The following is a 14,759-nucleotide window of genomic DNA, read 5'->3' as shown; positions in this document are numbered from 1 at the left end:
GAAGCCACATGGGGAGATAAAGGCAGCTGTCCTTTACTGGGATTAAAGACCATCAGTAAAGTTTCAACCAGAAATGCACCAATTTTGTTATGTTGAACCCTGAAGGCTTTATAGTTCTCATTTCATTGACTGATATTCCCAATACTACTTCTCCCTGACTGTACAGCAATATCTGACACAAATGCACAGCAGCAGGCTGGAAGGCAGGAGTTAACATCACAGATGTGTCATCAGCCTCTGTCCCTAAATGGATTATCTCCTCTGTTCACTTCAGTCTCTACCAAGATGGGGCTCAAACACAAACTAGATCCTCGGTTTTGTCCAAGTCAAGCACATCAGGGAATAACATGCTCTACTTCCTTGTGGCAGGGTTTCTGCTACTGTTTTAACCTTACCAGAGCTGCTTGCTGTAGAGCAAACATTGTTCCAGTTACTTGCTTCAGATTTCTGAAGATCTTGTTTTGCTAACAAGCAAGAATTAATCCACTAGCAAAAGTGAAATCATTCAGTGCTTGGAAATGGATGCACCTAATTGATGTCTCCATGCAGAATCCCCAGCCCCAGCTAGAGATTCCAACTCCTCTGCTGTCAATAAGTAACATCTTAAGATGTTTATATATCCTAAGATGGAGAGGTAGGGCTGATAGAGAAAGAAGCAGAAGCAAACAAGAAGCCTTGGTGGTCTCATCTGAGATCTCTCCTTGGACGATGAGTACTACAGTCATTTGTTAGCCAATTACTATTTCTGCCAAGACTTAGTTCCCCTCTCCCTGAGCTGTTTGCTTGGCTCTGGCCCCACTATGGCTGTTTACATGCTCTCATCTCCTTGTTGTCATACAGAAAGCCAAAAGGTCCGTCTGAAGTGACTCAAGAGGTTTTTAGGCTTCTGCTACCAATAGGTCCAGGCTCCTGGCATGCACGATTTCTTTCCCAGAAGTAGCTGGACTGTGTCTGGCCTGCTCTTAAGAGCTACAATGCAGCTGGCAAGAGGAAGGTGTTATTTTCCTACTAATTAAAAAAAATATTTCTGCTTTGTTAGTGTTACAACAGCTTCCTGCCTCTTGAAGCAAGGTAAATTTCTGGTTAGGCTGGTAGATTATATACTTGAGCTACAGCAGCTTACACCAAAAGCAACTTGATGATGCATCTTCTGGGGCTGACTAGTATTAACCATTGTGTTATTTGGTATTAAGATAAATACCAGCATGAGATCTAACCTGGAAGGGGAACTAAACAGTAGCTAGGAAAGCAGGAAAATTATCTGCTACATTTTCAATCCAGGTCATTCTTTTACAAGAAGCTTTGCAAAGAAAATCTAAAATAAAAACCACCATCACTTTGCAGCCTACATCAACATGAACTAGGCTTCCTCTTGGTCACACAGCAGTAGACTTCATCTGCATGTAGCTCACTCATCTTAAGGTGGGACCCAGTCTTCTCACATTAGACACTCATTTTTTCACATACTTTTAGGCACTCCACTGAGCAATCTTTCAAAAACAATGCCTTATTCTCTGTGTACTCCGAGCAGAAGACGTGCTTACATCTAAGGCAACAGGTGTCTCACAGGGGTGAAAGCTGGTATGAGTGCCCGTCTGCCTCTCTCCTCCATATGTTCATCTGCAGACAGGGATTTACTGTCAAGCTCCTGGTGTGGTGGATGAGCTGATGAAGATCCCACAATCCTTTATCAACCACTGCAGCTTGTTCTGCAGCACTCCAACCAATCATCACGTTGACTATTCGGTTTTAAGACAAACTATAGAGACATTGATTGCTAGTTAAGACAGACAGACTGTCTGGATTGGGATTTCAATGCAGAGAAGGCAAATTAAAAATGCAAAATAGAAAAACAGATGGCATAAGCTTCATTAAAATAATATCTCATCTCCTGGGGATCCCATGAGGATTTTTTGCTTTCCAGTGGATACAGTGCCCCTGAGATTTACACTTAGGGATTATTCTGTTCCTCCCTCTCTCCGTATCACAAGTCTCTTCTGTTTTCAAAAAGCTTGCTGTATGTGCTCCATCTGGATATGCTTCCTAATAAGGATGTGCTGGAGATTCTCCTAAGCACTAATGTATACCCCCAGCCCCCAACAGTGCTGTTGGGAGCCTCCTTATCAAAAGACTTGAAAGAAAGAAGCATGGCTGAGCCTTGTAGCTCCTGATAGAAAGACAAAAGCAGGAATGTTAGAAAAGTAAGAAATGCACAATTACTATTGATACAATATCAATAAGAGCTTGAGATTATAAACTACATGAACTGTGATTCTGTGGTTCTGTAGCTGGAAGATGTTACTTCTCTTTGGTGTGAAGTTCTCTTCTTGTGTGATGTGGCCTCAGCAGTGAGTTAAATGTTTTACTGTCCCAGTATAAACCTTTAGAAAGTCACTAGAAATATAAGCCACCTATGAAGTCTTTCTTCTATCTAACTGACCCCCCAAAGCAAACATGTGGCCAAATGTATGTATTCAGAGTGTGAGAAACTACCAAGGAAAAGAGCATTCGAGCAGCACATAAATCAGTGTTCACAGTGTGCAGCACTGCACACTCTTTCTGTCACATTTCAATCACTGGAGGTTCTGGAAGCAAAAGTTGCATTCATGCTGGGTTGGTATTTAATTGAGCTCATTTGAACCAAGCTTCCAGCAAGCACATATGACAGATTTATACGTGAATCTTCAAAGAGTGAAAAATGACATTTATCAACCTTCCATCAGAGCATTTGACATTTGAACAATTGATTCTGATTTTACAGTGAAAAATGTCACTATCCATATGGAAAACCTGAAACAAGATTAAAACACCAGTCACTACCATCCCCAACAATGGCTTTCTCAGTTAAGCTATTAAACAATTATGTTTAATAACATAACTTAACTTTGTCTGCCCTTAAAGGATTAAAAAAACCAATACAAATCCTGACAAATTTTATGCAGAAGAGACCAAAAAATCTAGTTGGAGGAATTGAAGTCAGAGCTGGGAGATGTGAGCCATTAAATTGCTCAAAAATTGTAAAGGCTGGGCAGATTTTATGAATAACAGCATCAGGAGCTGATGTGGATTAAAGGCAGGTTATGTTAGCTACAGACGTACCATTTTGTCTCCCGTAACCCAGAGCTCATCTGGTCATGGCTAAGAGCAGATAGTCAATCCAAATGCTACTAGGAGTGTGCTCACAATTAGAGACACACTGTTTCCATAGGCAGAGAGAGAGGTGTTTGAGCAGACTTCTCTCTGGAGACGAGGCAGAAAGATGCTTGTCAGTCTTGCAAGAGAATTCCTCTTAGCAGGTAGGTTTCTCCCACTAAACATACTGTGGTCAGCACTGAGTATTCCCTGGGCAGGAGCACTGGTACACCTCCATCTACCCTAAAAAACTGTTCAGCCTCTTCTAGTGCCTCCCTTTCCTTCCTTACTGGTGGATAGTAGTGTTCACTAGTGATGAATGAAATACAGTTTTCGCTACGTGGAAAAGCAGAAGTTCTGGCAGAAAGCCTCATCATTCTGTTGGATCTGATACTTGGAAAAAAACTGGTAAATTCTACAAAAGTGTGAATATGACATGTTTTCATGTATTTGTCCATTTTAGTAATTAGTTATCTTGGAACCAACTAATGCTGCAATCAATTAATGTCTTACAATCAACTCTTCTTTAGTCACCTCCAGATGGTAAATTCCAGTTTAAAGCAGATTGAGTTTCTCCTGTCATATTTTTATTGCTTCTATTATTCCTGTTTTCATGTTCATTCTTTATATCATTTCTGAGTTTTTGTTGTACTGATGCTGTGACTAAATTTACTTCGCTGACTCCAGCTTTTTGTGTCCAAGTCATTAATGTACATGTAAGTGAAATGACTATTGGAGAACATCATCAGCAACTTCCTTTCTTCTGATACTTTCTCCTTCAATACTACCTGACATGTTTTGAGTTCCTGGGTTTCTAATCTACTAGCTTTGCTTAAGCACTTAATTTATAAAACTGAAGTTTGTTACAGATCTACCTTGAATTACCTTTTAATTTAATTTGCATGAATTGAACTGGTTATCCCTGAATCCAAATTTTCCTCTGACCAGGTCTTCTATAATGTCTCCATGACTTACCAAAGTCAGGTCTAAACCAGCAAAATTTCCTGTCATGTTAATAAATCTCTGGAGGATATTTGTATTGCTTAGAAATGCAAGAATGTCTCAGACTTACCAATAATAGTATCAGTTGGTCTCTAACCCGATTCCTGGTGTTAAATGATCCAAAACAACTATCGCAGTAGTAATTATCTATCCAACAACAGTACAGAACTCTCTTGGCAGTGAAACAGAATCCTGGTGGCATATGGCATGTTGGCAGCGATAATCTTTTACCAAACTGTGAGTTGTTCTATCATTAACACACACTGCTGCTCCTTGCTGCTGTTTTTGGAGGACTCATGACTATGACTGCAGGGCAGATTTACTGTCTCAGTCACTCATATCCTGTGTCTGTAGTGCAAGGTCCTCCACTTTGTGCATGATCTTGCTGCGTTTGCATATACAACTTCGTGTCTTCCCCTTCCTTTTCACTCTTTCAGTCAGATCTTGCCTACTCACAGAATCACAGAATGGTAGAGGTTGGAAGGTACCTCTAAAGATTGTCTAGTCCAACTACTAGTTCAACTAGTAGTTGGACTAGACTAGTTCAACTACTTTCTTTTCATTTGCTGTCCAAGGGCCCACTTTACGACATTTCTTTCTGCATTGTTATGACCCAGTTTGTCTGATTATTCAATTTACTGTGTACACAGACAAAGCCTTGAGACTCTCCAAGCCTTTTCCTGGTGTTTCTTTAAGGCTCCTCTTATAATTGAGGCCAACACTAGTGTTTGTAGTAGTACAATAATTTGAAGTAGACCTTTGGGTAAACCCTGTCTATGAGCATATCTCTTCATAATCACACACCAAAGCCCAGACGTTCTTCAAACCTTAGCTGTCTGCTGGCCTTCCCTGACATACATTTGGTAGAGGTCAAGGCTATTCCATAGAACATGTGGACATTCAGGTGTTTCAGAGCCTTCCTGAATATGGCATAGTCACCCTCAACCTGTTCCAGTAGCATTCTTTCAATATCATTCATTGTGATGTGAAGGACAACCAAGGGACTCCGTCCTGCTACTATTGGGAAATCTTCCAGACTTGAACTCCCATTTTCCACCCATGCTCTGAGCTAAAAGCACACTGTTCTTCCTTTAACCTGTGTCCCTCATCAGGTCCTTGAGCCTGTGTAGCACAAGAGGCAAGACAGATATGTGTGGATTGCCATCCTCTAGCAAGCACCAGCCTTTCAAGGAAGCAATGTATTCTGCTAATTAGGGGATTCTGCTTCCAGAACTTAAAAATTATTGCTTAGAAATAGCACATGTATTTGTATGTGAACCTTACAGATCTACAGACCCTTCATCTCACAGTAACACACTGTCTTTTCCTGACAGTGCCCCAAGTCTCTGATCTTCTCCTTTTTGTTTGCAGATATTCTGTCTTCTTTCACAGTCCCTCTGTATTATCTTCATCCTTTATGTGGCCAAGCCTTGATCTTAGCTTGACAAAAATCTGTAGGTTTAAAAAGCTATGCTTTCCTTTCAAGGCATAGCTTCCTTCCTTTACCACTTCCCAAGATACAGGATCCTTACATGTTTGCAGGTCATTTGCCTCAGCAGCAGAATCACAAAGATAAAACTGTGCTGTGGGTTGTTGGAGCCGAGCTGGCATGCTCAGCCACATGCACAGAGACCTGCATACAATCCCATGAGCACCTCACCGTATTTCAGACCTTGGATCCAGCCTTTACAGTCTCCATCAGTAAAGACTCACCTAGTTTCACTTGAAGTGGGGACGGCTTATAGTTCATGGCCACAGTCTCTCCCTCTCTGGTATCACAATCCCTGTCCGAAATAGATGCAGCTGTTGGATCCTGTTAAGAAAGAAAAGGAAACAAAAGGAATGTTTTAGCTAAAAGTTATGCAGTCTGTTCTCTGGCTGTTAGGCAAGTCGATTCCCACCCGCATTCAGAGAGCAGAGAACATGCTGGTGTTTTGAATGGCTGAAACCCAGGGGCTGGAAGCACATTTAATATGCCGAAAGTACTTCTGGAAATAAGACTTATATGATGGATAATACCGGGAATATGACATGGAGGGTGGGTCACCAGTTCAAATTCAGCCTGGGTTGGCAGTAGTCCCAAACAATTTTCATGTGATGAGTCTGTGAGATGTTGTATGAAATGCCTTTACAGTTTCAGCTGAGTTCCACATGGACCAGTAAAGCTCATGATTAAAAATGAAAAACTCGAGAGATTTTTCACACATCTCTGTGTGAAAGTCTAGCTCAGAGGAATGAGTAAGCGGGAGAATTCTATATCCAGTCCCTCTTGGGAGAGGAACGAAGAGGCCTGTACTTCTGATACTGAACCTATTTGATGGCTAACTGGAAAGATTTCATTTCAGTCCTCCCAAAATTTCATTTCATGCCTCCCAAAACCAAAGCTACCCAAACACAGAGTCTACTTCATCACACCTCCTTGCAGGCAACCTAATCCAGGTAGTGTGGTACTGCATGACACAGCACATCAAAGGAGTGAGAGAGAGACAAACTACCAATTCAGGCAGTTCTACCACTACTATTCCAAGTCCTTCCACGTGAAACTCCAGACATATTGGAACTATCTCTACGTAGCAACACAGTGAAAATCAAAATTGGTTTTCAAACATATTCACTTCTTCCTACCTACACGCTAGAAACTAAATAGAACATGCACATACATACACGTTTGTGTAAATTTGGATTTATAATAGGTAAAGCTGCACAGAAAAAAGAAATATCCAACACTAGGCCAAATATCTGAAGAAGCCATCACTCTATTCGATGGAACAAAGCATAGAAACTAAGTACCAGAAAATATCATTCCAAACTGATGAATGATATTGTCCATCTCTCGGTTTCTGGAGTTTCTATTCTGTACACAATTTCTTATAAAAATGGAACTCACCACTGACACCCATGTGCAAAGTAGAGTCAAGGTGTTTCAAAGCAACTTGCCATCGCTCTTTGCTTTCAGTGGACAAACCACAGTGCACAGCACTGTCCCTTCCTCCCCAGTGCCTGCCTTCTCTCTGCAGTGCTCTTTTTAACACAATGTGGTTATGAGATAAAATGTGATTCTTGAATTAGGATCTATCTTCATAGAAACTAGACAAATAACATATGAAGGACTATAATGTTTTACCAGAATTCTGCTCTTTGCACTATCCAGTAGACTTTGACAGTAGTTAAAATGGATGGCACTTACAAGCCTGCATTCAATGACACTAAATAGATAATGCTGAACCATATGCAATTTCTTCTGCTTTCCTCTCATGCAATCTCCACCACACTTTTCCTCTAATGCAGCAGGTTAATGACTGGCTACAAATGTTAGAGAAGGTTCCAAATAAACACTCAATGACAAAATAGAGCAGCTGAATGGAGAAAACACTACAGCTGAAATTAAATGAAGGTAAAAGTGAAGTGGTACACAGAAGAAAAACAATTTCAACTGAAATAGCCATCCTTATTTCTGTGGTCTCAAACAAAGACCAGTTCTTGCATTATCTCTGTAACATGAGATGGGTCTCCAATACACTCAGATGAAGGGGCTCAACCAGAATCCAGGCTATAGGAAAGGATATTCATGGGAATGGCTAGAAAATACAACGGATATGGCCTCTTCCCAGATATGCTAGAATCTCTCCATGAGGGATGTGTAAGGTAGTAAGTTGTAACACCTGAGTTCAGCTTCTTGGATGAGAACTTCTTCTCTGACAGTCCAAGAAAAGGCAGGATACATCTGTTTCTAAGATGGATGCTTCCTAGTGCTACTGACCACAAGTCCTTGGAGTCTCATCTACTGGCTGCAGGAAGGCACAGGAGTAGACAAGGTAGGGTAAGGGACATGGTGTGATGGCCACATACTGCTGCAGTCCAGCAAAGAGCCATGTGAGCTCACAGCCAAAAGTTCACGTGTCAGAGAAGAGGCCTAGCCAGACAGGCTAACTTAGGTTCACATTGTTAAAATTATTCTTAAACTGTTTAAATCAAACCCAGTCCTTGCTTTTCTTGGAAGCTGATGGGCTAACAGTACCTTTTCCTTGTGGGTAACTTGGCAGTGACATTACACATCTACTTATGTGAACAGAGGAAGAGAAAAATACTCTGAGGGGCCTTTGAGGATTTGGACTCTGGTCCTGGACTAGAGGACTCAGCTGGAGCAATCTCAAAACTGGGCTCTAGAGCAAACAATAGAAAAGGCTTCCCAGACCTCCAGAGAAAACAAAGATGATTTTAAAAAAGTGATTAATTCCATCTTGTCAGACAATTATCTTAAAAGAACAGTCTGTCCTTGCAGACATGTCTCCCTTTCCCCACTGACTACAGAGGAGGCCTGGCAGCTGCTGGAGACTGCAACCCTGTCTCTAACTCTTGAGGTGGAGACGATGAAGGACAAAGCAGCATAGTACACAGTAAAAACACTTCACACCAGGAATTTATTTCCAAGGTCTGAAACTACTCTTTTCTGCCCCAGCGGCATGGCACCTCTACAGCAGATCGGCAGGGGAACATGTTATGGCTGCAAAACAGAACCATGATTTCCATGGAGGGATCACAAAGCACCATCACAGTCTGGGTGATCACCACTGGGCACATGGGCCTGGTCTGCTCTTCCCAGAGAGTAAAATGGATCCAAAGGGAAACCAGAGACAGTGTCTCCAGTGCCAGTGGGTATGTATCCTTGGTCCAGGAGTGCTAAGGCACTGTTGTATTTCCCATCCATCACTCCATATATGTTCTGCAGCGATGCACAGGGCTCCATAGTAACAACCCTGGCTGCGAGAACAGCAGCATTCACATCCACACGCCGCTCGGCTGGAGCTGCCTCTTTGCAAGAACATGCTTTGCTCCTGCGCATACTGAATGGGTGTATTTCTCTCTCTATAGCTCATCCAGCCACAAAAACACTTACTTGACTAATCAGCGTTTTGCTTGTGAATGCCTGTTAGCACGCTGAGACTCATCATGGGTTTTTGCTATTGTAATTCACTTGGCAATTTTGTCCTTTTTTACAAGTGTCCCTAGACCAATGCACTCCGCTCTGACCCCAACATCAAAACCTCAGCTACATGGTGTGACTGGTCTCAGGCCCGATGATGTGATTTCTCTCTGCTCACTGGGGAGAACACAACACTTCCAATCAAAAGAATCATAGAATCATAGAATCATAGAATGGTAGGGGTTGGAAGGGACCTTTAGAGATCATCTAGTCCAACCCCCAATCAAGGGGTTGGCACTTGGCAAGTGCCAAGATTTGGCTGCAGGGGCTCTAAATGGCTATAGGAATTTAATACATTTAAAGATTTTTTGTTCCTTAGGCCTCCTTATGTCTCCACTCCTAGGGAAAAAATACATTCAACCAGGCCACTACATGAACTACATGCTGAGGCCAGACTTTAATCAAAGTTTTCTCCTCACATGCTCACAGCTTAATTGGGCATACACAACCACAGCATTCTAATAGCAGGGCAAGTCCTGACTGGCTTGTTTCTTTCTACAGGCTCAACCGAATGGATCTTGAAGACTGCCCTCCTGCTACGTACAGCCATGTCCTACAGTGTGTGTACCATGTGCCATCTCTGAACATCAGAAATCAGTCTCAGTGAACCTTCATGGAGCAGAAGTGCTGTGAATCATCAGTAGGCAAGGGCATGGAGAGAAGCTGAAACTACTTTAAACTGAAATTGGCACTTTTAGGATGATGACATGCTCAGCAGGGTTTTTATTCTTTCTCTTTAAACAAAAAAAAATTCCTCCTTTCCTTTTTGCAGTACTTAGCAAGAAACACAACATCTGCCATAATACACCAGGTCAATAGCCTTTTTATTCTTATTATCTGCTTCTCCTAGTAGACCACATTGACTTTGGAGGAGAGACATAGCTCCAAACAGCCAAAAAAGTGTGCAGTTACACCTGAGCAGCAGAACTGGATGATGGGTACAAATACAAACACATCCTTTGGAAAATGCAGCCTCCTTTGCCTTCCTTCACAGTAAACACTTCTGACATTTTGCAAGCTTAACAAGCCTCTGCTTTCCACCTCACAAATTCTCTGAGACCCCAGTGCAAGTGGAAAGGAATAAGCATACACAATTACTAATCCTAAAAATCAGTCATTTTTACATCCTACGAAAATGTTCTTTACTCTGCTCTCTGTGGGAAATTCTATGACCATTAAAGCAGAGGAGCATGATTGCTCTTACTCCCTCATCTCAAGGAAAGATCTAATACCCAGGTCTTTACCTGTCACTTCTCTCCATAGTTCAGAGACTGGTCTGATCATCATCAGCTTTATCAGTATGAACTGACTGCTCAGGAGTATCATCCAGCAACCTTTGACTCTCTCTAATACCAACCGATTATACGATTGCCGTGTTCTACCCAGCTTAAAGACAATGCAAGCCTCAGTACCAACACATGTGTGACAAGCTACAGCAGTCACAGCTCAGCAGACTCCTGCTTTCTGAAGCTGCCCATGTGGGTCACAAACTGCAAAACAAATGCTAACAGAAAAAGATAAGCTCAAGTATTTTGCTTCTTTACCACATCAAACACTGAGTCTGGAAAAATTGACATGTTCTGTGCATAAGAGACTGACTTAGCAGAAAAAGAAGTGAGGAAGTGCATGCACCCCAAATACAAGGGATACGTCCAGGTCACTGAGAACTTTCTATCATTCCCATGTTGTCATCCAAGACTCTTGGGCTAGAATATTGCTCCTGCTGATAAGCATTTATGCCTTCAGTCTCTCTGCCCTGGGAACAGAAAATCCTATGCCATATGCAGATTCACTCTGCCTCAAGTTGTACTGCACCAGGTTATCCTCAGAAATGCAGCTGTAGGCAGCAGGCTTCTGCCTACTGGGGAGGGGATTCAGATGCACACAGGTGCGTATGTAAAAGCAAAACTTCACAGTGTTTTGGACCTCTGCAGCATCTAGGTATCACTACAATATAGTCATGAAACACCTATGAAAAGCTTAAAAAACCCACTAGAAACAAAACCACTGAGAGCCAAGATGTGCATAGTCTGTCTATGTGAGAGACAGCATAAAAGGAGAGGCTCAAAGGCTGTGTGATTTATGACGGATTAAGATGAATCCACCATATAGATGAACAATGGCCAGTAATAGCATGTTCAGCGAAAGAAAGCATCACAGAGAGACATATGGCAGGAACAGAACCTGCAAACCTCACAAAAGACTCTCTCATGCTCTCCTCCGCACCCCTCAGGCTCCAGCTAAAATATACAGTTTTGGAGCCCATTATTTCAAGATATACTCCTCTTAGTAGTGTATAGATAAAAGCTAGAAAGTGCAGCCTTCCAGGAACATTGGAAGAATGGAGCTGTTCAGAGAAGAAAGGGGGAGACTAAAAAAGGATACAATAGCTGTCTTCAGCTACAGAAAGGGCTGCCACAGGGAAAAAGGGAGTAATTTTTTTTTATGTTTCTGATCACCAGAATAATAAACAATTGCCTTAAATTGCATCAGAGCTGCAAGGAAACATCAGAGAAAACTATAGCAGTAAGGCTAAGGAGCTGTATATTGGCCTGATGAAACTGGAATTGCTTTTGCTAGCCTGGTTTAGAAACCAATTTGAACACAGAAAGTCTACAGAGCTCATCTGGTTTAGGGCAGTCTGATATGGATTTGCTGCAAGCAGGTAAGATGCCTGATCTTTTTATGTCCCTTTCCCCCATCTGTCTTAAGAAGACAGGAGCTTGGATCTAAGCCAGACTTGTTTAGGCAGAATACCAGTTCATTCTGGGAGAAAGAGGTTCACCAAACTCCCCTGCCCACTCTCAAGGACCATGGCTGCTCTTCACCTTCTCGCTGGGTAAGCTGAAGAAAACCACAGCATCACAGTTACAGAACGGCAGGCATTGGAAGGGACCTCTAGAAATCATCCAGTCGAACTCCTCTGCTAAAGCAGGTTTAACTTGATCAGGAATATGTCCAAGTGGGTTTGGAAATATCAACAGAAAGAGACTCCACCAATTCTCCAGGCAGTCTGCTCCAATGCTGCCTCACCGTCACAGGAAAGAAGTTTCTCAACACAGAATCATAGAATGGTAGGGGTTGGAAGGGACCTTTAGAGATCATCCAGTCCAACCTCCTGCAGAAGCAGGTCTACCTAGGTCAGGTCACACAGGAATATGTCCAGCCGGGTCTTGAGGACCTCCAGAGAAGGAGACTCCACACCCTCCCTGGGCAGCCTGTGCCAGGGCTCCCTCACCTCAACAGTGAAATAGTCTTTCCTTATGTTTAAACAGAACTTTTTGTGTTCAGCTTCTTTCCATTATCATTTGTCCTGTCACTAGATACAATAGAAAGAAAGGGATGCCCCAACCTCCACCATTTAGACACCTGTAAATATTAATGAGATCCCCCTCAGTCTCCTCCAGACTAAACAGCCGCAGTGCCCACAGCTTTTCCTCATAAGGAAGATGCTCCAGTCCCCTGATCATCTTGGTGGCCCTGCGCTGGACTCTCCCCAGCACTTCCCTGTCCCTTTTGAGCTGGCGAGGCCAGAACTGGACACAGGACTCCAGATGAGGCCTCAGCAGGGCAGAGGAGAGGGGGAGCAGAACCTCCCCTGACCTGCTGGACACAATACACCCAGGATGCCATTGGCCCTGCTTGGCCCTGAGGGCACGTTGCTGGCTCATGTTTAGTTTGTTGCCCACTCAAACTCCCAGGTCTCACTCTGCAGAGCTGCTCTCCAGCCTGTCCTGGTGCTGGGAGTTGTTTCTCTCAACTGATCTTTTTTTCCCTATGGCTCGTGTTTTTTTTTTTTAGCCTCGCATGTTGAAAGAACTCCAGAATCACATGGTGACCAGAGCAGAAGGCTCCCAGAAGATGTAGTTATCACTTTTCATCAACATGTGCACGCTGATGGATCCAGAGTACTAATCACTCATTTCAGCATGGACATCCCATACGAAAGTGAAAATAAATGGCATCTTGGTGACACAGCAACTGATGCACTAAAATACATTCTGATAACTACTGACTTAGTTTCAACAAAGCAACAACCAACAACTCATCACTGACTTGCTACTAGCCCTGCCAATGCACCAGTTACAATACTGGCACTTTTCAGAGCAACTACTGAACAGACCTTATTTAACAGTAACAAATTAGTCCTGCAATATTCAGTACAATATCTAGATTTTTAACCCAATTAATTCATAAGACAAACCAGCATTTGAAGCTATTCTTTTGCAGAGCCAGCAAGAGTTAATATTGCTGTATGATTAAAACCTCAAGTAATGTTAATTAAATTGAACCTAAACATCACTGAAACGACTTTTTACTCTGTACACCTGCAGCCAGGGTAGCTCAACTCACTGTCAGGTAATGAGGAGCCTAGATCTTTGCTTTGTTTCAGATGAGGGCAGAAGTTCCAGTCTGCCTGTGTGTGCCGTAGTGCTCCTGCTGAAACACTCCCTTGGAGCTCTGGCCCTGAAGGGTCTGCCCAACTGCCACATTTCAGCTGAACAAAATGCAGCAAAGAGAAAGGCATAAGATGTGGAAAGGGAACAAGACATTTCAGAGGTCTGTTTTCCTAATCAAAAATGACATTTGCAGCACAGTGAAGAGAATCTCTTTTTTTAGATGATGATGTATGACTAATCCTGGGAATCTACAGTAACAGATGAAGCACCAATTCAGTAAGCAGACCAAATACTTTTGGAAAGCAACTGAGGGACAAGGAAGAAAAATGGGAGTAATTACTTGATTTCTGTTAGATTTCTCTCTGAGAAACTAGCAGCACATGCAGCCCCCAGTCCTTTCCTTTCAATCATGATAGAGTATATTTAACACTGTGTTTCCCTCCAGGCTTCTAAGGCACAGAAGTCATCACTATTACCACATGCATTTACAGGTTTGGTATCTTGTACTAACTTTACATGACTTAAATGGGATCATTAACAATGTAAATCAGAGAAATGTCACACTGCACTCCGCACTGCTTGCAGCACTTGCCAAGCCGCTGCGACGCAATAGCTATTTTAAACCCACCATTAACTGGGCTAAGTTTTCAGAATGCTTCAATAACAAAACATTTCCTTCCTTGTAAAGGATATCAACATGAAGACACCTTTCTTTTTGTATACAGCCACAGCTCTGAGATGTCACATGAGACACATGAATATTTAAGGCAATAAAGCACCACAAATTCCTTGGTAGCTCTTATAAGAATCAGTTCAGCAATCAGTACCTGGCCAAACCAAGGTCTCAAAAAAACCTGCAAAGAACTTTACAACTGTTCTTTAAACCTTGACTCATGAGACAGAATACCATCAACATAATTTAAAAACTGAGAAACACTTCAGAGCTGAGGTCATGGTGTGTTTCTAGGATGGAGGCAGATACAAGAGCCCAGGCTCTTGGCTACATGCTGTAGCCCAGTCCTACAGAAAATTGCAGTGCTCTGTACAGTCCTAGTACTGACCACCTTGTAGCAATGGAGTTCATGCTCATTGGTTAGGGTTAACAGCTTCTTCCAAAGATGTGTCCCATCTTTAAGTCTTTAAAGAAGCTTCACCAAGATGAAAAGTATATTTCCAAAGAGAGAGTTGAGTTTTCCACCTGAAATACAGGTGACCAGACACTCTCCTGTGTGGTGGTCAGA

The 14,759-nt window shown here is 42.4% G+C and overlaps 1 protein-coding gene across 3 annotated transcripts in view; it reads right to left on the bottom strand.

The window, feature by feature from the left end:
* FAM219A (family with sequence similarity 219 member A) overlaps nt 1–14,759 on the bottom strand; it is a 105,533-nt gene that overhangs the window by 41,750 nt on the left and 49,024 nt on the right. For all 3 annotated transcript variants that reach the window (XM_062017762.1, XM_062017763.1, XM_062017764.1), the window contains exon 2: nt 5,848–5,947. In XM_062017762.1, coding sequence (XP_061873746.1) covers nt 5,848–5,947 — 100 coding nt within the window. The remainder of the gene's footprint in view (nt 1–5,847; nt 5,948–14,759) is intronic.

This window comes from Colius striatus, chromosome Z, assembly GCF_028858725.1.
Source record: "Colius striatus isolate bColStr4 chromosome Z, bColStr4.1.hap1, whole genome shotgun sequence".
NCBI lineage: Eukaryota > Metazoa > Chordata > Aves > Coliiformes > Coliidae > Colius > Colius striatus.
The sequence above is the reverse complement of the archived record's forward strand: the minus strand, read 5'-3'. Positions and strand labels throughout refer to the sequence as shown.